The 27,048-nt window shown below is 40.3% G+C and overlaps 1 protein-coding gene across 2 annotated transcripts in view; it reads right to left on the bottom strand.

Moving 5' to 3' along the window:
• The window catches only part of EFHC1 (EF-hand domain containing 1), a 64,430-nt gene extending 37,652 nt beyond the window's left edge, over positions 1 to 26,778 (bottom strand). Inside the window, exons 1-4 of one of the 2 annotated variants that reach the window (XM_036316873.1) lie at positions 26,457 to 26,778; positions 15,463 to 15,684; positions 4,871 to 5,158; positions 76 to 225 (exon numbers count right to left, since the gene is read on the bottom strand). In XM_036316873.1, coding sequence (XP_036172766.1) covers positions 76 to 225; positions 4,871 to 5,158; positions 15,463 to 15,684; positions 26,457 to 26,615 — 819 coding nt within the window. In that variant the 5' untranslated portion in view covers positions 26,616 to 26,778. The remainder of the gene's footprint in view (positions 1 to 75; positions 226 to 4,870; positions 5,159 to 15,462; positions 15,685 to 26,456) is intronic. The other variant, XM_036316874.1, reaches the window with a different exon arrangement.
• Positions 26,779 to 27,048: the final 270 nt, after the last annotated feature.

The following is a 27,048-nucleotide window of genomic DNA, read 5'->3' on the forward strand; positions in this document are numbered from 1 at the left end:
CACCAAAATAGTTTGCTAATAAACATTTCCACACTTGGAAACGAGTTAACTTACCAAGGTGCCTGAGTCACTTACTTGTTTGTCAAAGGTGAGAAACTGCTTGAGTTGATCAAAGTCCGATGGAGTGACATACTGATGAAGAGGCCGTTTCCGAAGTTCTGTGTAAGGATCCAGAGCCATCTTCCCAGGTGGATTTAATTCAATTCCTTGACTTTCCAAAAATTCCTAAATAATTCAAAATTAATACTGATCACCTTTCTTGAAGCTTCTTCAAGTATTAACTGATGGAATAAAAATAAGTGTAATAATTTCTATACCACTGCCAGGGTTAACCATTAATTTGCACCTTGAGCATGTATTCGCAGTACCGAGCCTCCAATTGACCCAACTCAATAATGCAGACAATCGCTGATTATTACCTTAAGTGTTCTATATTATAAAAATGACGGGCAATAAGAGAAGCTCCAAATATAACCTCAGATCAATGGAATTTAGTCAGGTGCCTGAGCACAGAGTAAGGATTACTTACATACATAAATCTGAAACCTAACCAGTTTCAAATATATAATTCACATCAGGTATAGGGACAAACCGCACAATGGCAAAGTTCAGCTGAAATCAAATTCCCAACTTTCCAACTCATTTAAAACAAGTCTATGATTAGGTCTCCCCTGCAAAATAAAAAAAAAAGCAAGCATGCCCACTGGTTTAGACCAGAAAATATTATAGCAAAACAGGAAAGGCAAATCAAGTGTTCACATCTCACCAGAAAAAAAGTTAAGCCTTTGAACTTGACTTGATTTTGAATTCTATTTTGCTAATTATGAGTAAATATAGTACTATTTTCAGAGTCACCATATCTTTTAATACAACTTGACATTTCTTTTCAAAAGAACCATAATGGATTATGCTTTTTTGAGAATCAGAAAAGAACAACTTCATGGGTTCTGTTTACATTCTGGAACTAGAAATTAACCTGAAATCTAGGTTTCTTTGGGGAATTGTGTAGTTTGCTTTTGGAGAATTCAATAGAAAATATATAGAACACAGGACCAAAATATCTGGGTTCTAGTATTAGCTCTGCACTAACTTGCTTGTAATCTTAGTATTTAAAGTTTACTAGGCAGTCTCTAATATTTTTTCAATATTAAAATATTATGAATTTTAATGTCTACTAAATCGACTAAGCTGGAGATACTGACTGGCAATAAAAATTCTCCTCTCCTTTGAGGTGGTGTATTAGTGTAGCAGGATTATTGGTTGAGATACTTAATGTGTTGTACTCCTTTCTGTTGCTTTCAACAGATAACCAGGCCCTTTGTTAACCTTACCTTAGGAATTTGGGCAGGAATTGAGACGCTTCCTAAGGATGACAGTACTTCCTATCTCTTAGATAAAGCCTAAACTCTTTGATGAGATTATTTTAAAGGAGGGGAGAGAAGGGAATGTCTTTGAGGGCAAGAGGAGAGAAAGGGGGAAATTCCCCCAGACTGGAAAACAGACACAGTTGGTGGTTCTCAGAAGAGCAAGACTCTATACATGATCTGTAGGGACGCTCCGAGCACCTGAGCAGCCAGGTACATTTAATCTCAGGCGCTCGGAGTTCCAGTGTTTTACCTAGCACCAAACATCACGGTGGTGTCGCTGGTCACTGGACATGTGAGCCCTGCCTATAGGACTCCTTTAAGTCTGGGAATGTTTCCTTGTTCTTAGGGCTTGAAAACTTTGGCAAAGCTGAGGGTGAATAGAAATACAAGCTCAGTTGGACTGGGGCTCAAGTAGGTTTTAAGTCACTTTTTAATATAATATTTTTTGCACATCGGCATTTGTGGAGTAGAGTTCATATCTACTTTACTAGCAGTAATACTTTAGTGAAGAGCCTGGCCGGTGTGGCTCAGCAGTTGAGTGTCGACCCAGGAACCAGGAAGTCGCTGATTATCGATTCCCAGTCAGGGCACATGCCCTGGCTGTGGGCTTGATCCCCAGTGTGGGGCAGGCAAGAGGCAGTTGATCGATGACTCTCTCTCATCATTGATTTTACTCTCTCTCTCTCTCTCCACCTTCCTCTCTAAAATCAATAAAAATATTTTTAAAGCCGAAACCGGTTTGGCTCAGTGGATAGAGCGTCGGCTTGCGGACTGAAAGGTCCCAGGTTCGATTCCGGTCAAGGGCATGTACCTGGGTTGCGGGCACATCCCCAGTAGGAGGTGTGCAGGAGGCAGCTGATCGATGTTCCTCTCTCATCGATGTTTCTAACTCTCTATCTCTCTCCCTTCCTCTCTGTGAAAAATCAATAAAACATATTTAAAAAAAAAAAAAAAAAAAAAAAAAATATTTTTAAAAAATACTTTAGTGAAGATAAATTCTATTATCTCTGATTTCTGGAGCTTTATTTTTTAATGTGTTCAGTTCATTCTGTCTATAGCACCAAACATTTATTTGGAGTAATGAGGAGGGGTTAGAAGGGATGGTGGTGATGATGATATGTTTAAAGAGAGGTGGTTTCTTATTCAAATCACACCCTAAAGACAGCTATCTTCCTTATCCATCCATAGGTCCAGCCCTAATGAAAACCATCAAATTAATAAGATGTGCATACATTTTAAACTTTTTAAGGAGCCAACTTCTCACCTAACAGATCAATTACTGAAAACACAATTCAATCTAATTATCAGTGCCCGAAATACACAGCTCTAGTCTATTATAAGTCATTACAATATTCACAAATTCTGTATTTGCAAATTTACCTACTTCCTAAAATTTATTGGTCTTTCAGACATGCAGTGATGAAAATCTGAGTTGCCTAATGCACACATTCATAGCTGAGGTTGAACAAAGTGAGTTTCTGTGGTGTTTCAGCTTTTGTATTGAAAAAGTATCCTTTTTGTGGTCTCTTTAGTGCCACTTTTTCTCACTTTGTGCATTTGTTGATGATTTTGCTGTTTAAAATACCCCAACCTTAGTGCTGACGTACTGTCTCATACTCTACACGAAGAAGGCTGTGTACTTAATGTCACTAAACTATACATCTAAAATTGTTAAAATGATAAATTTTGTTATGTATATTTTACCACAATTTTTTAAAAGTCAGGCTGATGTCCCTGAAGGAGGAAATACATGTGAGAGATAACTTTCATTTAGGTGTGAGTTTGATGTTAATGAATCAACAGTGTATTTTAAATGTGGCATTCTGAAACAGAAACACATTAAACAAGTTTATGTATCCAATGGGTTGATGAAAACGTGGTGACCAGAGACTTGTAGGAACCTAACCCTGTATTTCTCCTTGGAGCAATGGTGCAGTGTTTGCTAATGAAGTGTTTGTGGTAACTTTATAGAACAAAACTACCATGAATATTAAGAACTGACTGTAACTGGTTTAGATCAACTGCTCAGTGATCAATTTGCAAATGTTCAAATTGTCCAGAGAGACACAACTGTGAAAATAAATTTAGTAACTCAAAGAAACATTTTATAATTTCTCATTTTTGGTACAATTCTGAAACTGCCTATGATTTAAAGGACCTAAAAAACCTAAACAATGACAGAACAAAACATGCTTGAAGGGGACAATATCTCAAAGATGGTCTAGCACCTCAACCTTCTGTAGGGTTTTTCTCTGTTGCTTTGGGATGACACAGGTGCCGTGGCTCCTTTTCTTACTTCCTTGAGGTCTTTGTTCACCTGTCACCTTATCTGTGAGGCCTTCCCTGACCAGCCTTCATATAGAGCAACTCCAACTTCCATCCCATTTAGTCTGATTTAGTTTCTTCGATAGCTCTTATAAGCATCTGACACATTATAAATTTATTGTTTCCTCCTCCAACCAGAATGTAATCACCTCCATAAGGGCAATTCTTTATACTTGGCACCTATGACAGTGCCTGGCACATAGCAGGCACTCAATAAGTATTTGCTAAATAAATTACTAAATTAAAAAGATAAATGAGTGAATTCGTAAGAGCTCAGTGCATGGTAAAAACTAATCTTATCTGGCATTAGGTAACATGAGATTAAAGGTATAAAATAACTGAGAAACTATATTTGCTTCTAGTGCTTTTAGTTTTTAAAAATGTATGTTTTTATTGATTTCAGAGAGGAAGGGAGAGGGAGAAAAAGACAGGAACATCAATGATGAGAGCGAATCACTGGTCAGCTGCCTCCTGCAAAACCCCAATTGGGGACTGAGCCCAAAACCCCAGCATGTGCCCGGATCAGAAATCGAACTGTGACCTCCTGGTTCATAGGTTGACGTTCAACCACTGAGCCACATGCATACATTTTGTGCTTTTAAAAAAGGGGGTCTCTCTCTCTCTCTCTATGGTAAGAAAATCCATATTTATGAAATAGAGAAAGCAGAAGATTTTTGTCAATATAAAAAAAAGTGTTGTCCTTTAAAAATGGTTTTATTTCAGGAATTCTTTAGAGAGCAAGTGTCCCTATTATATAGCAAGTATGATTTACAGGGAAAAAAATATAAATTACACAGAAAAATTTAGGCTCATATCTGCTAATAGAGATAGTACTATTTTTGTGAACTCAAACTTCAGGTACATTGTCCAATGCATCTTTCCTATTTCCACCCCATCAAGGGTGCTACCTCTTCTACTCGCTATTTGAACTGGCATGTAAATTGGTTTCTTATCAAAGGCTTCAGCTATGATGGAAGTTAATTTTATTTGAATGGCTATGTTTCAATATCATTGTGAAAAAATGATATCACTGCATAGTTTTGGCACATATACAAATACCAAATCAACCTATATAATAATCCATACAAGGCAGATTATCTTACTCTAATAAGTGATATGTATCCTTCCATAAATTAGAATGCCTCAGAGACCACAACTTCCAAAAATATGTACTATACCTGTGTGAATCCATCACAGTCAACAACGTGGAAAGTTCTGCCATAAACTGTAATGTTTATTCCTCGGTTTAGGTCTTTCCAATGGTAATGGTCTCCTCGGTCATTCTTGGGTAAGCGCTGACGTTTGATCAGCTTGCCTTGAGGGATCCCAGAGTTTTCCACAAGGGGCTCCATGACTGACATGCTGTCATCTTCCAGGTAGTAGTAAATGTGCACCTGACGGATCCTATAGTGTTCGTCAGTGGACATAGAAACATCTTCTTGAAAATAGGCATCAAACTTCAGTACCTATAACACATAAGGGAAGAAAAAATGGTGTTGTATTAGTTTCTCATCCAGAAAATGTCAAGTACCCTCCTGTAAAGAGAAATCACTCAGAGGGATTTGAATATTCATCACTCCTATCTACTAAATCAAAGATTGCCAAATTATGGTCCATGAGTTAAATATACCCGCCACCTGCTGTTGTATACAAACTAAGAATGTTTTTTTTACATATTTAGGTGATTAAAAATCAATAGAATTTCACAACACATAGAAATTATATAAAGTAATTACACAAATAATTTAACATTTATTTGCTAATGGCTGCTTTCCCATTACAAGGGCAGAGTTGTGAGTAGTTGTGATCGAGAGACCATTTGGGCTGCTGCTATGGTCTTAATTGTGTGTCCTCTCTCCTAAATTTATATTGAAGCCCTAACCCTTGATGTGACTATATTTGGAGATAGAGTCTTTACAAGTAATTAAGCTTAAATGAGGTCCTAAGGGTGGGGACACTAATCCAATGGAAATAATGGCATTCTCCCCTGCCCCCCACTCTCAGCACATACCAAGGAAAGGCCATGTGAGGACAAAGAAAGAAGGCAGCTGCCTGCAAGTCAGGAAGAGAGCCCCCATCAGAAACCAAATCAGCAGGAAGCTTGATCTTGGTCTGCTAGTCCCCAGAACAATGAGAAAATAAAGTTCTATTATGTAAGCCACCTGTCTATTATTTTATTATAGCAGCTCAAGCAAACCAAGACACTGCAAAACCCAAAATATTTTCTATGGGCCCTATAATGCGTTTGCTGACTTCTGCTCTAAGTGCTCAAACTATGTGTAGACTATTTACTAATGTGTTCCTTGATAAGATGGCTTAAAGACCTTAACTGTACTAGCTGCACGTCCATGGCAAAAACCTCTCTAAAAATTTTTGGAAAGAATAAGAAATTTGGACAAGATTATGACTTTTTATTTCAAAATAAAAATGAAGGCTCACGTCCATTTCTTTAGAAGTGGAGCCCCTTACATATTCATACTAAAAACATTAGAAAGTTTGTATGAATAACTCAAATCATCAATCCACCACAGATTTCCCCCATGGTTGGCATGTAAATTGTACTCAAAAATATATATGATAGAGCAAACCCTAGGTCCTCTGGAGAACACCAGTACTGGTGTGAAGTCAAATGGCATGTCTATTGTACATTTAAAAATATATAAAAATATTATAAAAAGTCTATGTTGGCAGGCTTTAGGATGAATTTTATAAATATCTGTTATTGTTTCTTTTTTTTCCCCAATATATTTTTATTAATTTCAGAGAGGAAGGCAGAGTGAAAGAGAGATAGAAACATCAATGAGAGAATCATTGATAGGCTGCTTCCTATACACCCACACTGGGGTTCAAGCCTGCAACCCAGGCATGTGCCCTGACCCAGAATCAAACCATGATCTCCTGGTTTATAAGTTGACAATCACTGAGCCACGCTGGCTGGGCTATTCTGTTTCTATTTTTAATATTTCTTTTCAGGGAGACAAAGTATTAGAATGATGTTTTAGGTAAGAAAGTGTTAACCCAAACCTCTACTAGAGTAAGAGCAACAAAACAAGGAGATCCTCCAGTAAAGACTCAAATATGGCTCAATGAATAGAAAATACAGAACAATTTTATACATGAGTGCTGTAGCTAAAAAGGTATAGTCTCTATTGTGGAAGAACAAGATAAAAACCAAAAGAGAACAGGCAACTTCACAGGAGAAACATGAACATAATGGAATGAAGGCCTTAAAATTCATAATAAAAAGATGAGATGGGTTAATGTAATAGAATGTTAAAAGGAAAAAATAATATGGTAAAAGCAAAATATAAAAGTCATTTTATAGTAACATTTTAGATCAACTGCAAAGAACTGGGGACATGATCACTGAGCGGGGATAGGATCAGTAATTCATATATGAAATGGTCTTTATTTGAGCTGCAGATTAATAAATACACAAATGTTAGAGCCAGACATAGTCAGCTATTAAAACTTCCTCATTTTACAAGGAAACTGAGACTCAGGGTGGTACCGTGGCTTGTCTGAGGCCACAAAAGGGATTAGGGGCATAGCTGGGACTTGAAGCTCAGTCTGTAAACTCACAGCCCAAAGTTCTCTCCATATACCTCACTACCTCTTAGATAACAGTGCTAGAGTGGTTCAGAAAAGGAACTGTGTAGCTAACATGGTCAGAAAAAGTTTAAGAGGAGGGGACAAGGGTGTATTCTAGCAACAGCAGCAGAGGAAGGAAACCCAACAGCAGTATGCAGACCGTGATGGAGGAGGAAGGTTCTAGGCCTGGCCATCAGGCTGAGAGCCCCTCCAATAGTCCAGGTCTATAGCAATAAATGACCAGCGATGAAAAAACAATTAGTTGATTTGGGTGGTGATGAGGAAGCAGAAGGATGGAAGCCAGATGAGGTATTGAGAAAACACAGAGCTAGGAATATAGTGATGATTCTCACAGAAATAGAGATATGAAGAAGATAATTTTGGTAGGACAGATGATGAGCTCAATTTCAGACTTGCTGAGTTTAAGTTGATATTGCAAGGGGCAATTTGGAATGCAGGACTGGGTCTGGAAAAGAAGTCAATATTAGAGGAAAATCAGGATGATTCAAACATTTTGACCCAAGCTAATGAAAGGACGGAATTGCTGTCATATTGATATTGGGAAGATTGCAGTGGAGCAGATTTGGGGGATGAGGAGACAAATCGGGAGTTAAGTTCTGAACATGTTTAGTTTAAGGTGTCTATTAAACATTAAAGAGATGTCAAATAGGCAATTACAAATTATAGGCACAGAATATCATCATATAAAGGACATTTCAAGCTATGCATCTAGAGTAGACCAATAGAATAAGCAGACAGAGAAGTCCAAAGACTGAGCCCTATGGCACACCCATGTTCCTGCCATCTGCTAAGATTGAAAGGGATGAAAATGCCTTTGGCAACAGGAACTTGGCCTCAGAATGGGAGGCAGGGAGGAAATACAAACACACTCTTTAAAGAATAAAATAAACTGAATTTCTTCTATTTAAAATAAAAATTTTTAAATGATATGCGTTACTTATAAACAAATCTTCTAGCCCTAGCTGATTTGGCTCAGTGGATGGAGCATCGGCCTGTGGACTGAAAGGTCCCAGGTTTGATTCCAGTCAAGGGCACATGCTGTGGTTGTGGGCTCGATCCCCAGTAGAGGGTGTTTAGGAGGCAGCTGATCAATGATTCTCTCTCATCATTGATGTTTCTATCTCTCTCTCCCTCTTCCTTCCTCTCTGAAATCAATAAAAATATATTAAAAATAAAAGGATAAAATCTCAATTAAAAGAACACAAATCTTCTAGACTATGTCACATGATCATTACAACTGAATCCTAATTCTATGTGCATCTACAGTAGTGAACTATGACCACATAATCATTTTGTAAAATCTAAACAATTCCTTCTGAAACAAAAATTAACTAAGGTAAAGCTCAGTTTTTTGTTTTTTTTAAATATATATTTTATTGATTTTTTACAGAGAGGAAGGGAGAGAGATAGAGAGTCAGAAACATCGATGAGAGAGAAACATCGATCAGCCGCCTCCTGCACATCTCCCACCGGGGATGTGCCCGCAACCCAGGCACATGCCCCTGACCGGAATCGAACCTGGGACCCCTCAGTCCGCAGGCCGACGCTCTATCCACTGAACCAAACCGGTTTCGGCAAAGCTCAGTTTTTGCTTTATATTCACTTTAGTACATTCAGACTGTATAGAGAAAAGAACTGGTTACATATACACGAATGACCTGGTGCATGGATTCGTTCACAATGAAAGGAAATTAATTAGAAGGTGGCCAGTGGGGTGGTACTGAGTGAGACTGGCCAGACATGCCCTGAAGCCAACCTCCCTCAGTCCCTCCCCAGCGTCTGCTGAGTGAGCAGGGTCCCTCCGGCAGGTGGGGTCCCTTGGCCTGACCCTGTGGGGACCAGGCCAAAACCGGCTCTCTGATATCCCCCGAGTGGTCCCAGAGTGTGAGAGGGCCCTCTGCAAAGTTGCTGTCATAAGAGGGTGTGGAACGCAAATGCAACTGTACAGTAAACCAGATTCAGGACCGACAGTGCCCCAGCAACAACATAACCCACGGTTGAAGGTGGAATCCCGTGGCCCTGCGAGGAATCAAGCTCCCTCCTCTCTGGTTTCGGGGTGTGTCACCCGAGAACCACTGCTGCCACGTCACTGAAACTCAGCAGCTCTTGCGTTGAGTGTCTGCCCCCTGGTGGTCAGTGCATGTCATAGCGACTGGTCAGATGGTCGGATACTTAGCATATTAGCCTTTTATATATATATATAGATGGTATATTTGGTACTAATCGAAGAAATTGACTATTCAGTTAATTAGGGCACAAAATTTTCAAGTTCTCTGGTTATCTGGGAGTTTGTTTTCTGACATAAATGGTAAGTGGTAAAAATTTTATCTATTAAAACAACCCCTAGGAGTGTTTTTCTGTATTTACATTCAGCTCTGATCACTTAATATGGATCAGTTTGTGCAATAAACACTTGGATTTTCTCTGGCATATGACCTACACATATAGCTAAAACTACATGTTTTCAATATGTAATTCATGTTACAGAGAGCCAGGTTAATATGTGAGGTCTCAGTAAAATAATACTCTAACTCCTAAAATATTTTATTGTTAATCAAAAAAGTACTTATTGCCCTAGCTGGTTTGGCTCAGTGGATAGAGCATCGGCCTGCAGACTAAAGGGTCCCAGGTTCAATTCTGGTCAAGAGCACAGGCCCAGGTGCTCGATCCCTGGTCGGGGGCATGCAGGGGGCAGCCAATCAATGATTCTCCCTCATCATTGATGTTTCTATCTCTCTTCCCTCTCTGAAATCAATAAAAATATATTAAAAAAATAAGTAAAATAAATAAAAACATATTTTTTTAAATGTGGTACATTTACACCATGGAATACTATGCAATTATAAACAGAAGGATCTCTTACCCTTTGAGACAGCCTGGAGGGACCTGGACACATTGATGTTTTTCTCTCTCTCTGCCCCTCCCTCCTCCCCTCTCTCCCTCCTTCCTTCCACTCTCTAAAAATCAATGAGAAAAATATCCTCAGGTGAGGATTAACAACAACAACAAAAATTCATCTCATTTTTAAAACTAATGTTTATTGAGTATCAATCACAGGAAAGCTAGTCCAGGAGGGGGGAAACAGCATGTGCAAAGGCCCTGTAATGGGGGAGGGGAGTATGCTACAGTTTCAACAGAATAAGGAAAACAAATCAATTGTGAATGAAACACAGTGGGTTAGGAAAAGATAGGCCCAAGAGGAGGGTGGAGAAACAGCAGGGAGGGCCAGACCCAGTAGGACTGTGAGGAACCTGTAGAGTTGGATCTTAGCCTACACACTGGGAAAGCCATGAGAATGTTTTAGGTCAGTACAAGACAATCTGATACCTACGTTTTTTTTTTAAGAATAAACACCTTTATTACATGAGCTAAGATTGGAGGGAAGAGGATTTATTTGCTTTTCCAGTCCTTTGATTTTCCTCAAATAGAACTCCAGCTCCTTGCCCTCGAGCACATAGCCCTCTGCTCAGCCACACTGGCCTGGTCTTGAAGCAATGCATGAAAGAAGGTTGCCCTGCTGGAACTGCTCGTCGAGAAGATGGCTGATTTTTGCATTCTTTTTCCTTTCATCATATTTCTTCTGAATTTTCTTTGATTGTTTTTTCTTCAAAATCTCTTCCTCTTCAGGAGTCAGCGTGCCCCCTTCTTGCAGCCCAGGGGCAGTGCGTAGTGGGACTCGTACCACTGCCGGTACGCTGTGCTGTCAACGAGCACAATGCAGTTCTTTACTAGGGTCTTGGTGGGGACCAGCTTGTTGTTGGATGCATTGTAGACAACATCAATAATCCTTGTTTTGCGCATACAACACTCTGAGCCCCAGAAGAAGTTGCCCACATCCAGCCTCAAGGCTAGGTACTTCTTGTTGCCTCCGGGCACTCGGACTGTGTGTATGCGGAGGGGTCCAATCTTAGTGTTGTTTTGGTTCTTGTGGTAGGGCCTTCTCTTGCCCCTGATCTTGCGGCGCCAGCTGGAAAGAGAAAACGCAAAACTGATACCTACTTTTAAAAGATAAGCCTGCCTGCTAATTGGAAAATTGTAAGTAGAGAGATGAAAATAAATGAGCAAAGTAGTTATACATTTGAGAGATGGAAATGACAGAGCTTGTGAAGGAAAAGAATCAAGGATGACTTTCAGGTTGGGGGACGAAAGCAGCTAGGTGGATAGCGGTAATATTTACTATACTGGTTAAGAGAGTCTGAAGGCATTTTCACAGAAAATGACATAATGTGCTTTGGGTACTAAACCAAGCACTGGACATGCTACAAGCATAAAAAAAACAGGTGTGGGACTACTACAAAGGTTAACAGTATGTTAACAGTTAACATATTGCTTGTTTGAACTATGACAGTGTAGAGGAAATGGAAGTGAGATATACTTGAATTAGCAACTCACTGAAGGGGAAGAAAACCTGAAATGGCTTGGGTTTCACACTTTGATTACCTAATGGAGCCATACAGAAAGAACACATCTATAAGAAAAGGTAGTGGTCTGGGTGAAAGACATACAGAACCTGAGGTGCCCACAGCTCATCCAGGTGGAGATATCTTACAGCATTTTCAAAAAGGTCAGAATTGGAAGTATCAATAGTTGTCTACTTTGAGATGACAGTTGAAACCATAAAAGTGGGCAAAATCTCTCTGAGGAATCTATATATATAAAAGGCTAATATGCTAAGTGTCCATCTGGGTAATGACATCACGTAGCAATGCCTGGCTTCCTCTCTCTAGCGACGGCTAGCCTCCTTGCAGTTTCTTCAGCCCAGGAACACGACTTGCTTTATAGCCAGGTGCAAACATTTCACACTTTAACCAAATGTCTGTGAAGCGTTTTCCCGTGCCTCATCTCATTTGATCCTCACAGAAGTCCTGGAGTAGGTAGATAGGAGACTCAGTGGAATTCTATTTTCTTTTCATTTGCCAGAAAATGGAGATTTAGAAAGTTTAGAAACTTGACCCGACTGAAAAGAAGTAAGAAATTGTGGACCTTGGAAATGACTTCAGGTTTTCTCACTGCGCAGAATATAGTCAAACACTGCTGCAGTTAAATATTTTACCCTTTGTTCTCCCTGCATTATCTACAATAATAATCTTTGTGTTGATATTTACTGCTGTGTTGCTGACAATTACCTGAAAGAGAAGTTGGGGTGCTTCACTGGGCTGGAAAAAGTTTAGCTAAATCAGAGAGCAGGTCTAATTAAGCAAGTTTATTCTGTATCTATAAAAGGCTAAGCTGTCTCACACATGCACAATACATATAAAGCTCTCGCTAGCGCCAATCGCACGTGTGTGTTTTGATCTATCATTGTCGGTCGTGAAATTGGTTGACACTTCTATTATATAGAAAGGGCGAGTAGTGATATTAAAATATTTCTTCTAATTAATTTCCTTTCAATGTGCATGAATTTGTGCACCGGGCCACTAGTACAAAATAATGAGAACAGACCCTTTACAATGCTTACAGTTAAAAATGAGAGGAGAAGGGGAGGCCAGAGTAGGAGCAGCCAGATGGAGAGAGAGGAAAACCAGAGGAGTGAAGATTCAGTGCAGCAAGAGAAAAGCAAAGTTTCAAGAAGGAAGAGAGGACCAACAATGGCAAATACTGCAAACAGGTCAAAGGGAATGCTGGCAAAAAAAAAAAAATAGTTCTGGGCTTGAGGGCAGAGAGATGTCAAATTGTAAGTGATCTAACAGTCAAGTGAGAAAGGAAGTTCTTAAAGGGGTCACAAGGTAGAAATTTTTTTAAGGCAGCATACTTTGACCCTAGGTAAAAAAAAACTTACTAGCTGTTTGAAATGGAAGTAGTATGAAAGTTAAAGATAAGAGAAATGAAAGAATAATAGCATCAGGAACACAGAGTGGGATATGAGGGTGGGAAGTTGAACATAGGGGGTGACAATGAGAACTGTTATGGGAACAAAGAAAAAAGATGAGGGTGTTCACAGCACATGTCCTGGTCATTATCACCTGTGTAAGGAATGAAGTTATACTCTAAAGATAAGGGACAGTACAAAGTCTGTCCAAAATACGGACAAATATGTTTGCTATTAATTTGACTATGGGTATTTCTAAAACAAAATTAAACATATTTAATTCAGTAAAACTATAAATTCCTCTTCTAAAAAAAAAATCTTAGTTTCAAAACCATGGGTTTAACTACTCTCTACCTTATTATCTATGGTAAGGATTATTTATCTAGAAATTTTGATGATCCAAGTAAAATGAATAGGAAATTTAAAATGTAAGTATACTTCTTCATGCCTACTATCTTTTAAAAATGAATTATTAATACTATTTTAAAAGCATAAATTAAGTAATGACAATAAGCATAAAATAACATAGAAGAACAAAAATATAAAGAAGCCTATTTTCTATTAAGGCACAATTTCCCCCTCTCTGTATTTCAATAATACTTTCCATGACATATATAACTTTATCACTTTCTAGTTTATCATAGTTATTTGCTATTCTTTTCAATAAAAATTGAACCTACCAGGATTCATATCTTGATAAATTATTAAATACCTATCTCATTCCTCTCTTGTATTTTTGCCCCTCTCCCTTATCTACTGATTTTGCAGTGCCTGTCACAGCTGTGAATCAAGAAGAGAAACAAGAAACAAGTAAAGAAATAGCCATATGTATAACTGATACCAGTTAGTGGATATTAGGTTTATTATGAATGAATATGTGAATTTTTCCTATCAAATGTGATAACTGAGATGGGGAAATGGGGGTTATATTGATTCTGGCTGATACATTAAAAATTGTGTAAATTCATTGATTATTAATGTAAATAGCACAGTTCTACCACCAGACTAAATTTTACCCAGAATTCCTTTGATATTTTAAAAAATGTTTTTGTTGATTACTTTAGAGAGAGAGGAAAGGAGAGGGAGAGAGAAACACTGATGTGAGAGAAAAACTTCAATCGGTTGCTCCTGCATGCACCCCAACCTGGATATGTACCCTGACCAGAAATCGAACTGGTGACCCTTCGATGTATGGGATATGCTCAATCAGCCACAACAACCAGACTATTTATATCTTCCATAGGTACTCAATAAATGTCTAGCTGGATGAAAATAATATAGCCATTGAACAAAAATAACATTAAAGGATCAAAAAATAGGTTAGGAGTAAATTAGGAAAGGTAACTTATAAAAACTGGTCAGTAATTCTCAGTCCCAGTTATACATAAAAATCACTGGAAATCTGAATCATTGAGGATTGGGGAAGCATCTAAGTTTCTTAAAAGTCCCATCAGTGCCCTGGCTGTGGCTTAATTGGTTGGCACTTCGTCCTGCATACCAAAAAGGGAGGGTTTGATTCCCAGTCAGGGCACATACCTAGGTTGTGGGTCTGATCCCTAGTTGGGGTGCATATGGGAGGCAACCAATCGGTTTCTCTCTCACATCGATGTTTCTCTCTCCACCCCACTCCCCCTCACCCTGTTTCTAAAAACAATAAAAAGCATATCCTCAGGTTGAGATTAAAAAAAAAAAAGTCCCATCAGTCATTCCACTGCATGGCCATAGTTAGGACCACCTGGCCTTAGTGAAAAGAGGAGACTCACTGACAAGGAAAACCAAAGATGATGTGGAAATGTCAACAGATGGAAATAAGATAACTCCCAGTACAAAAGCATAAGAGTAAATGAGACACAAACACAATGTTATACCACCCTTGAGTTATGCCATGCCAAGCCAGAAGTGTTCCCTAAAAGACAGAAACTTAGGAAGACAGCCCAGAGAAAACTGACAACAGATGGAGTTGTACTCATGATGACATCTTGCATTTCATGGAGGTTAAGGATTTGTCATCATTACAAGATATAAAACTTTAAAAAGTAGGAAACACAGAGCACGTAAACATAGAGCAATATGAACTCAGAATTCAGAATTCACCCAACTTTCCCTTAACTGTATTTGGAAAATATTTCAGTAAAGTCTATGAGGAATTATTTTCTGTAATCAGCTTCCTGACTAAAGAAAGGCCCTTTCAATCCTGAGTTCAGCTGTCTATGACTAAGGGTTGAGGCATTTGAATAATTTTCTCTTCAGAGTACTCTGAAAAACCTGTGGTTTACTGTTGACTTTTCTGCAAAGAGTTGGCTCTCAGAAATTTGAATTCAAGGGGTACCCTAAAATCCCATATGGTACCTTTTTGTCAAAAGCCACATGCGCAGGAATAAATTCCGGAGGTGCAGCCGGCTTAGGTTCACCATAAGTTAGAAGTGGTGCCTTATTGGCCAACTCATCCAGGTCAGCCTGGGACAGCTGGTTGACCTGGAGCCGGTCCCCGCCTATTCCAACCGTTGGACGACGAGCCATTGCATAGCCATGCGTGTAGCTCAGTGTCTGGCTTCTATGGAAGTCCGTTTTCTGAAGAAGAAAAGAAGTGCATCATTAATAAAACTGGTTAGGTAAAAGGGCTTACTTTCAAACATATCATAACTTAAACTTTTGCTTATAAACAACACAAACCTTCTATCAAAAAGTATACCTATAGCCCTAGCTGGTTTGGCTCAGTGGATAGAACATCAGCCTGTGGACTGAAGGGTCCCAGGTTCAATTCTGGTCAAGGGCACATGCCCAGGTTGCTGGCTTGATCCCCAGGGTGGGGCGTGCAGAAGGCAGCCAATCAATGATTCTCTCTCCTCACTGATGTTTCTATCTCTCTCCTTCTCTGAAATCAATTAAAAATATTTTATTTTTTTAAAAACAGTATGCCTATACAAGTTTCTGATTATTTTTGGCCAGGAACAAGGAGGGCAGCAGCATCCTGAGTTTAAAACATAAAGCCGTGCTCCGGAACACCCAATTCATTACCAGCTCACTTCTCATGAGAAGCCAAAATATTAATTTCAGTTTCTCAAAATACTATTTTTTCACTGGACTTCCCATGTTTTTTGTCTTATCTAGTGGTCACAGACTATGGAACGTAAAAGAGCTGGTTCTGCGAAATCAATTTTTACCTGAAAAGAAAGACCTTTCTTGTTACAATGACACTGATACATTCACACAACTCTTTGGAAAGAAAGTAGATATTATATATTTAAAATCTTGAACTCAATAATTCCACCTCAATCCTTTATTTTAAGGATATAATCTAAAATTATCAGAAATAATAATATGCCTAAAGTTGACCATTATAACTTTAATTACAATAATAAAAATGCTGGAAACAATCGAAAATCATACATATGAGTAAATGACGGAAAACTCAGTGGACTACTATTATGCAGTCATTAAAATACTAGTTTTAAAGACTATCTAGCAATCCAGGAGAAATGTTTGATTTAATAAGCCCCCAAAAGCAGCCTATGAAAGTATATGTACTACAATTACAAGCATGCAAACACGTACCTGAAAAGAGACTAGATTTGGTGAATGCTCTGTTTGTATTAAACATTTCTGAATGATGTCAATTTTTTTCCCCCCAATGAACTCATTTTTATTGGGGATTTGGAAAAAAATATTAAATAAAAAATAAAGAAGTGTAAAGGAAATAAATGTGAAGATAGAGGGGCCAAAATGGTGACATAGGAGGCCCTAGTGTCCTCATGCCCTCACAAAGATCAATGGTTAGTCAGCTATCTATAAACAACACAGTGGAACAAAAAAATCTGACAGTAATCTCACAAAAAGAGAAGGAAGATAACTTCATTTTGCCAGTATCATCCCATCCCCCAGCATCAAGAGGGAGCTACCGATCTAGAAAGATTTCCCCTCTCCAGGAAAAAAAGAGAGGGTGACAACCAGTTTCACCCAGAGCAGCTAAGCTGAAGTGTATAAAGCCGGCTAGGAACAAGGAAGAAAAACAGGGGCTGCTGGCAGCAGCCACTGAGTGGGAGTGACTGCGCTTCACAGAGAACTGCTCAGTGGAAAAACCCAGCCGATTTTGCCACTTACCTGAAGCCAATAGCAAGTACAGCTGTAGCCACTGTGTACTTCCTGCAGACTTCACCCCACAGGTATTCATGTCTGCTGACACCAGCCACCCGAGTCCCTCCACTCTCCCTCTCTTTCCCATGTCCCGACCAGCGGTAGCAAGCTCAGGTCTCTGCAGCTGCTCAAGCATAAGATCCCAGCATAGACACCCCCCACCCTTGCCCCGATGACCCCCACTGCTGTGCATGAGCTTGGAGCTAGCCCCTTCAGCTGTGCACCTGCCATGTAACTGGCCTTACCTCATCACAGGCCTCCCCTGCCGTGTGCACGCCCAGGGGTGAGTGTGCACCTGAAGAGTGTGTGCAGCCACAGAGAGCATGCCGGCAACCAGGGCCTCTGTAGCAGCCAGTGAGGCCACAGTTGGCCCCAGACCTGCTGCTGCTCTGGCCTCCTCCACTATCATGTGTCTGCAAACAGCCCCTGCCACTACACTGCCACCTGCATTTGGCCCCCTGTAACTGACTATGTGCACACCACTGGTTCTGGGTCTCCAATGCTGCCTGCGTTGGTCCTGAGCAGCTGGACCTGGAGGTGCCATGGAAGACCCCGACAGCCTTTGCAGCCACTGCAGAACACTTACAGTGCTTGCCAAGAACCACACAGTTGTCAGTGCGGTACACACCAGTGGCCTGAGCTGAAGAGACATCATGCCCACCCACAACCCTGCCAGACCTAGTACTGCTACACAGAACACTTGGTGCCCTGCAGCACTGGACCCAGGATCGCAGCACACTTCCACCAGCAGTGAAACTATTCCCTTCCCAAAGCCACTCCATAAAGTTTGGCAGAGGTGACTGCTTTTTCAAATGTGAAGGCACCTGTGCAAGATGGCAGGGATCATGAAAAATGACTCCACCAAAGGAATACAGTAAACCTATAATAACTGCCCCCCTAAAAATGAAGAAGCAGAAATAACCTGATAAAAAAAAAAACACCTCAAAACAGTAAAACTTCGACATAACAAACTATTTTGGACAAGGAGGTGTCCGTTAAAGCCACAAGTCCACTATATAATAAAGTAGGGTTTCCAAATGCATATGTTAAAAAACTGACAAATTAGTTTACCGTTTTTACTTATGTAGACACATCTGTAGACACGTAATTAAAATTATGTATGAAAAGTTTAATTTCACAGAAAAGCTTTCTATATGTATAACGGTAATTTTAAATTTATACTAGAGGCCCAGTGCATGAAAATTCATGCACTGGAGGGGGGTCCCTCAGCCCAGCCTGCCCCCCCTCACAGTCCGGGAGCCCTCAGGGGTGGGAACCCACACCTCTGCTGCTGCCGCTGCCGGCAGCGCAAGCCTCGGCCAGCCCTGGTTACCTGAGCCTCGGGCGGTCCTGGGCGGCTGGGGGGCTGAGGGGACTGGGGGACTCCGGAGGCAGGCGCGCTGGTGGGGCTGAGGGGACTGGGCACTGCCTCTTTGAGGGCGTGGCAGCAATTAGCATATTCCCTCCTTATTGGCTATGGACACCGCCATCTTTGAGGGCGGGGCAGTCAATTAGCATATTCCCTCCTTATTGGCTGTGGGTGCTGCCATCTTTGAGGGTGTGACAGTAAATTAGCATATTCCCCCCTTATTGACTGTGGGCACCACCATCTTTGAGAGAGGGGAAATCAATTAGCATATTCCCTCCTTATTGGCTGTGGGCACTGCCATCTTTGCAACAGTGTGAGGGCCAATTAGCATATTCCCTCTTTATTAGATAGGATAGGTCTAGTAAATACGTGCATTCACCCAGTCACTGCGAGTAAACAAATGCACACGGTGGGGGTGTGGCTTAGAGCCCTGGGAACATAGGCCAGCATGAGTTAAAACTGCTACAGAAAGTCATGCCATGAAACAACAGAGCCAATCACAGTGCAATGTGGTGTGACCATGTGCTAATCATTCCCTGAACATTGTTTCCAAGCAGTGACTCTTGGATTTAAATATGTAGACTATAGTTGTAGATATGTAATATTTATGTTGACAAAATTACTAGTGTTTTTCCAACATATGGCCTAGTCACTAAAATTTGTTAAAAATAACAGTGAATTAATTACATAAAAATAACCTGTTAATTTAATTATAAGCAAATCTTGGTTAAAAGCCTTTTTAAATTAATACTAATTTTCACATATGACATACGGACTGGAAATTTTGTCCCTTAAATCCGTAGTTCATTAAATTGAGGGTTTACTATACTTATCTTAAAGATGTTCAGAAAGCTACAAGAGAACACAGATAAATGACTTAACAATATCAGGAAAATAATACAAGAACAAAATGAGAAATTCAACAAAGAGATAGAAAACATTAAAAAGAACCAAACAAATTTTGGAACTGAAGAATAAAATGATTGAACTGAAGAATGCAAAAGTAGCTTTAACAGAAGACTTGAACAAGTAGAAGAAAGAATTTGTGAGTTAGAAGACAAATCAATTGAAATTTCCAATCCGTGGAGCAATAAAAAAATAAAAAAAAGAATGACAATGAATGAAGCCTATGGAACTTACAGGACATTAATAAGAAAAATAATGGCCCTAACCGATTTGGCTCAATGGATAGAGCATCGGCCTGCGGACTGAAGGGTCCCAGGTTCGATTCCAGTCAAGGGCATGTACCTTGGTTACGGGCACATCCCCATTGGGGGATGTGCAGGAGGCAGCTGATCGATGTTTCTCTCTCATCGATGTTTCTAACTCTCTATCTCTCTCCCTTCCTCTCTGTAAAAAAATCAATAAAATATATTTAAAAAAAAAATAAGAGAAATAATGTATGCATCTTGGGAGTCCCAGAAGGAGTAGATAAGGAGAAAGAGGTAGAATGCTTATTTAAAGAAATAATGGCTGAGAACTCCCCAAACCTGAAGAGAGGGAGGGATATCCAAGTTCATGAAGCTAATCCATCACCCCAAAATTTCAAACCAAAATAATCTTCTCCAAGATACATGACAATAAAACTATCTACATCAAAAGACAAAGAGATAATTTTTAAAAACAGTAAAAGAAAAAAAATCTCTCCTACAAGGGAACCTCCATAACCCTATCACACTATCCTTGCAGGCCAGGAGAGAATGAGATGATATATCCAAAGTGCTGAAAGAGAGCAACTGCCAACCAAGAATATTTTACCCAAAAAAGTTGTGCTTCAGAAATAAAGGTGAGATAAAACTTTATCACCACTAAACCTAACTGAAGAGAAATAGTGTAAGAAGTTCATCAAGCTGAAATAAAAAGGCATTAATTTGTAAAATGAAAACATATAACACACAGGTAAAGGTAAGCATATAGTCAGATTCAGAATACCCTAATACTGTAATCCGGTGATGTGTTAACACGTAACTTTAGTATAAAAGTTAAAGGACAAAAGTATTAAAAACAGCTATAGCTTCAACAATCTTTTAATGGATACAGAATATAAAAAATTTAAATGTTGACATCAAAAACATAAAGGGAGAAAAGCAAAAGGGTAGAGTTCTTATATGTGATAAAAGGTAAATTGTTATTACTGTAAAAAAATATATATAAATATGCTTTATGTAAACCTCATGGTAACCACAAAGCAAAAAACTACAGGGGATTCACAAAAGTTAAAGAGAAGGGAATCAAAGCATACCACTATGGAAAATCATCAATTCAAAAAGAAAAGCAGCAGGGAGGAAGAAATGAACAAAGGAACTAAAAAACAGCCAGAAAAACAAAAAACAGTACTAGTGCCCAGTGTTGCTCAGTGTTTAAGAGTGTTGGCCAGCACACCATCGGGTTGTGAGTTCGATTCCCAGTCAAGGACATGTACCTGGGTTGCAGGTACAATCCCTGGCACCGGGCACATGCAAGAAGGCAACCAATAGACGTGTCGTTTTTCTCACATCCATGTCTCTCTCTCTCTCCCCCCCGCCCCCCAATGAAAAAAATATTCTCAGGTGAAGATTAACAACAACAACAAAAGATGGTATGAGTAACTCCTTATCTATCAGTAATTACACCAAATGTAAATGAATTGATATCTTCAATCAAAAGGCAAGCTGGATGATCAGGGGGAAAAAAACCTAACTATATGCTGCCTATAAGAGACTCACTCCAGTTTTAAGGCCACACATAGGCTGAAAATGAAGGGATGGGAAAAGATATTCCATGCAGATGAAATGAAAAGAAAGCAGGGGTAGTATACTTATATCAAACAAAATAGACTTTAAGCCAGTGGTTCTCAACCTTCTGGCCCTTTAAATACAGTTCCTCATGTTGTGACCCAACCATAAAATTGTTCTCATTGCTACTTCATAACTGTAATGTTGCTACTGTTATGAATCGTAATGTAAACATCTGATATGCAGGATGGTCTTAGGCGACCCCTGTGAAAGGGTCATTCGACCGCCAAAGGGGTCGCGACCCACAGGTTGAGAACCGCTGCTTTAAGCCAAAAATGGCAATGAGAGACAAAGATGGTCATTATATAATAAGCAGGTCAATTTATCAAGAAGATATAACTGTAAATATTTATGTACCCAACATCAGAGCACCTCAATATATTAAAGTAATACTAAGAGATCTGAAGAGAGAAATATACCCTTCCAAAAAAAACCCCAAAACAACAAAAAGCAGTAATAGTAGGGAATTTCAATACTGCACTTTCAACAATGAATAAATCAGTCAGATAGAAAATCAACAAGGAAACACTGGACTTGAACTATACTTAAATCAAATGAACTTAACAGACATATGTAGAAAAATCCATCCAACAATAGCAGAATACACAATCTTCTCAAGTACATATAGAACATTCTTCAGTATAGATCAGGGGTGGGCAAACTTTTTGACTCGAGGGCCACAATGGCTTCTTAAACTGGACCGGAGGGCCGGAACAAAAGCATGGATGGAGTGTTTGTGTGAACTAATATAAATTCAAAGTAAACATCATTACATAAAAGGGTACGGTCTTTTTTTTTTTTTTTAGTTTTATTCATTTCAAACTGGCCGGATCCAGCCCACGGGCCGTAGTTTGCCCACGGCTGGTATAGGTCATATGATAGGTCACAAAACAAGTCTCAGCAGATTGAAATCATACCAAGTATCTTTTCTAACTACAATGATATGAAATACCAGAAAGCAAGCTGGAAAATTCACAAAGAAATCAAAGGGAAATAAAAAAATACCTTGAAACAAACAAAAACAGAAGCATAACTATGAAAGCCATTTAGATGCTGCAAACACAGTCCTAAGAGGGAATTTTTGTAGCAATAAATGTATGCATTAAGAGAGAAGAAAAATCTATATTTATGGTGTCTGAAAGATACTTAGACTTATCAGGGTAATTACTTAGTAAAGTATGGAAATGTCTAATCACTATGTTGTACATCTGAAACTAATATAATATTGCATGCCAACTGTAATTGAAAAATAATTTCTTAAAAAGGAACAAAAAAATCTCAAATAAACCACCTCACTTTATACCTCAAGAAACTAGAAAAAGAACTAAGCACAAAGTTTGTAAAGGAAGGAAATAACAAAGATCAGAGCAGAAATAAATGAAATAGAAAAATGATAGAAAAGATCAACAAAACTAAGAGCTGGTTTTCTGAAAAGATAAACAAAACTGATCAACCTTTAGGTAAACTAAGAAAAAGAGAGGATTCAAATAAATATAAACAGAAATGGAATGAGACATACTGATAACACAGAAATACAAGGACCATGAGAGACTACTATTAACAGTTATATACCAACAAGCTGGATAACTGAAAATAAATGGATAAATTCCTAGAAGCATACAAGCTACCAACACTGAACCATGAAGAAATAGAAAATCTGAACAGAACAATCTATAATAAAAGGGTAATATGCTAATTAGACTAGACGTCTTCCAGGCGTCATTCTGGTTGTCCTTCCTGAGGAAGCTGGGGCTCAAGGGAAGCAGCCCAGGTCCCAGGTGCCTGTGGGTGGCCTGAGGAAAGACAGCCTGGGTCCCGGATGCCTGCCAGCGGCCCTAGGGAAGTCAGCCTGGGTCCCGGGTGCCTGCTAGTGGCCTGAGGAGAGAACCCCGGGTCCTGGATGCTGGAGGGAAGCCAGTGTGGCAGCCCAGGGAAGGAAGGCCTAATCTTGCACAAAATTCGTGCATCAGGCCTCTAGTCTATAATAATAAAAGCATAATATGTTAATAAGACCGGACATCATTCCAGATGTCCTTCTGGACAAAGTTGGGGCAACCTATATACTCAATGCAATCTCTATCAAAATTCCAATAGCAACCTATATATTCAATGCAATCTCTATCAAAACTCCAATAGCAACCTATATATTCAATGCAATCTCTATCAAAACTTCAATAGCAACCTATATATTCAATGCAATCTCTATCAAAATTCCAATAGCAACCTATATATTCAATGCAATCTCTATCAAAACTCCAATAGCAACCTATATATTCAATGCAATCTCTATCAAAACTTCAATAGCAACCTATATATTCAATGCAATCTCTATCAAAATTCCAATAGCAGAAAAAATCCTAAAATTTGCATGGCACCACAAAAGACCCCCATTAGCCAAAGTAACGCTGAGAAAGAACAACAACGCTGGAGGCATTACCTTCCTGATTTCAAATTACAGTGACCATTGAACAACACAAGTTTGAAATGTGCAGATCCACTTACACATGAATTTTTTTTTCAATAGACCCTTGCAGTTCAAACCGGTGTTGTTCGAGGGTCAGTTCTGTGGTTAGAAAGCCATATATACAGAGGGCCAACTCTAGTTATATGCAAATTTTCCACTGTGCAGGACGTGTGTGCCCTTAACCCCTGAGTTGTTCAAGGGTCAATTATAGTTCGAATATTACAAAGCCATAGTAATTAAAACATGGTGGTAATCATTTTGCAAAATATGTGTAGCAAATCAACCAGTTGTACACTTTAAATTTACACAATGCTATATATCAATTATATCTCGGTAAAGTTGAAAAGAAAATAGGAAGAAAATTTATAGGCTAATTTGATGGAATATTTTTCCTTTTTCTGTTCTTTGTAATGGTACGTTACTTTCCAAGTCATATGTGTATGTATATGTGTGTATATACTTGTATATATACACACACACAAATACATATACACATATACATAAAATTTAGGATAAATCATAAAATATCTTTAAGAAAATGGCTTACTTACCTACCTCCTAATTTGTCTGCAGCCCAACTTACCATCTTTCAATATCTGTACTAACATAAAAGGTACAATAAAGTAAACTACTTTTGCTAAAAGAGTTACGGATTGTGAATTTTTTTTAAGGTCAGACATTCAGAGTCACAAGTCAGCTGACAAGTGCTGCTCCAGATGCATAACACAAATGACACAGAACAAAATGGGCTGAGTTGACATCTTATGTAGGTAATTTGTGTAACTTCCAGCTCCTCCTCTTCCACCTCTAAGGACCGACGCAAATCAGCTGCTTCCTTTGCTTTCCCCATTTTACACACACATCGCTAACATCCCTCAACATCTGACCTTTATTAGTGGATCCTCACAGGCATCCCAAGCAAGGAAAACGAAGGCCTCCCCTCATCCTGCTTAGTCATTATGGTTTTGAATGCTGTGAGAGATATACATATGTAGTCCTTCAATGCTGAAGACAGTAACCATGCTTTTCAAATTCCAAATAAGGCAAATGAGTTGATATTTGCCTAAGGTATTTAAAATATGAAATATGTCCAATGCACAGTTCATCTTATATATAGTACAGCAATATGTTCTTAGAGCCTGGCACCTCCAGTCCACACCTCTGTTATCAACCCCCCATATCAACTCAGCCCTGCCTTGCGGGGAACCCACACTCCCAACACCAAATGCCTAGGCTGCTCCTGCACATGGGCTGGAATGTGCCTACAACGCAGAGAAAAATCTGTGATGTTGTGTCAATGCAGAAATAATTTGAAGAAGAGATTCAGAATCCAAATTCCCTCATCAAACTTTCAATTCATCCCCTCCACCCCCAAAATAAATTGACTATGTATTTTATCTTACCTTTTTGACCATGGAGAGGAACTTACAGCTTAAATTAATCAACTATATAAAAATAAATTATTATTATCCCACCTATGATAATCAGCCTACTGAATCTAAATATTGATCTGCCAACATATATTTCAGTAACCCTACTAGAATTAAAACTCTAAATAATTTTGTCAAGGGCTAAACTATGTGAGGAGAAAAAAAAACACTTTCTTCTCTCTTCAATTTATGCAACTAAATACATTTAAGTCTTTTATTAAAATGTTAGAGCGAAATAATAGGGATAGGGGTAGAAAAAAATTAATCAATTATAGTGGCCCTGAAGGAACTGGAATGGAATTGTGTTCTGCAAAGCAGGGAAGGGTGGTTTGGAAGGAAAATAGTCCTGTGTTGAAAGTCTAACTTTTGGGGAAACAATTGAGAAAAAAAAAGATAATACAGGAATGGGGAGAAGGTGGGAGCATATTATTGGAAAGGCAGAAGAGCTGGACAGAAAAGGGAAGGAGCTGCGTAGAAGCGTAAATGAGAAGCCTGCCGACTGTGGGAAAGAACCTGGCAGAAAGAAGAGGATGCGTGGAAATGACACATAAGACTGAAAGCGGAGCTGCGAGTGAGGAGATGACTGGGTCCAGGATCCAGGAAGTGGAGGAGGCAGGAGGATGGGCTGGGGAGAGAGAGTGGGGTGGGGCCGTGGGATGAGGATGGCGGCGAAGGATGCTGAGTGGGTGAAGGGGCCGAGGCTAGTGCGGAGGTGGAAGCGGTCAGGGATGGAGCTGCGCAGAGCGGGGTACAGTGTGGGAGAATGAGCGGGGCCCAGACAGAGGGCTTGGGGTGAGGTGGAGAGGCGGGTCTAGAGGGAGAAGAAGCAGAGGCTAGAGTAGCAAGGAAGACCCTGGCTACGCTAACGGACTGAACGAAGGAGGCCAACTGGTGGAGTGGAACAATTAGAAAGGGATGGAAGTGGAGGATTGCGAATGTGAGAGGGAGGGTGAGGCTGCGTGTGGGGAGGGGGGGAATGACGGGGGGGATGGACGACAGAATCGTGGTGGGTAAGACAGAACAGGGTCGGGGCAGAGGCCGGGTCTGAAGGGCACGGAGAACAGTCGGGTGGAGGAGGAAGGAGGTGCACTAAACGGCAAGCCCTGCAAAGCCTGGGGGGGGGGGGGGGGAGCAGGTAGCCATAGGTGGGGGTTGGGCGGCTAAGTCCTCACCGTGGGGTCCGCACAGGATGTGCCGGGCAGAAGGGGCAGACTAGGCTCGGGGTTGGACATCATCGCATCCGCCACGCCGCCGCCGCCGCCTTGGAAAGGTTTTGTGGTCCCCGGTTGCCCGGGCGACGTGCCGCGTTCGCAGGTCTCTCTGCGTTCCATGGCGCTGCCACCCAGCCCGAGCACCTGCGAGTGAAGTGCAGGGCCGCGGGCGCGGAGCAACGGGTCTGCGCGTGATCTGAAGGCGGGACTCAGCGGTCTCGCGGTAAGACGACCCCAATGAGAGGGGCGTGGTTAGTAGGCGTCGCGGAACTGGCCCCGCCCCCTGGGCTCCCTGGCCGGGAGATGGCGACGGGGGCGGGGTGGGAGCGGGAGGCGGGAGGGGCGGCAGGGGGAGGAGGCGGTTGAGGGGATACTGTAGCTCTCGCGGGGAAGTCCGGCGGCCGGAGTGGGCGTTGCAGGAGTTGAAGTAGAAGGGAAGGCCCTTCCTTCCCGCCTCCCCAGGCCTCCCCGCGCCCCGGCGTTCTGAGCGCAAGCGCTCTTTCCGCCCAGCGCTGGGAAAAGGGCGCTGGTCCCGCTGGAGTGTGAGTGGACA

Source organism: Myotis myotis, unplaced genomic scaffold (genome assembly GCF_014108235.1).
Source record: "Myotis myotis isolate mMyoMyo1 unplaced genomic scaffold, mMyoMyo1.p scaffold_m19_p_7, whole genome shotgun sequence".
NCBI classification, from domain to species: domain Eukaryota; kingdom Metazoa; phylum Chordata; class Mammalia; order Chiroptera; family Vespertilionidae; genus Myotis; species Myotis myotis.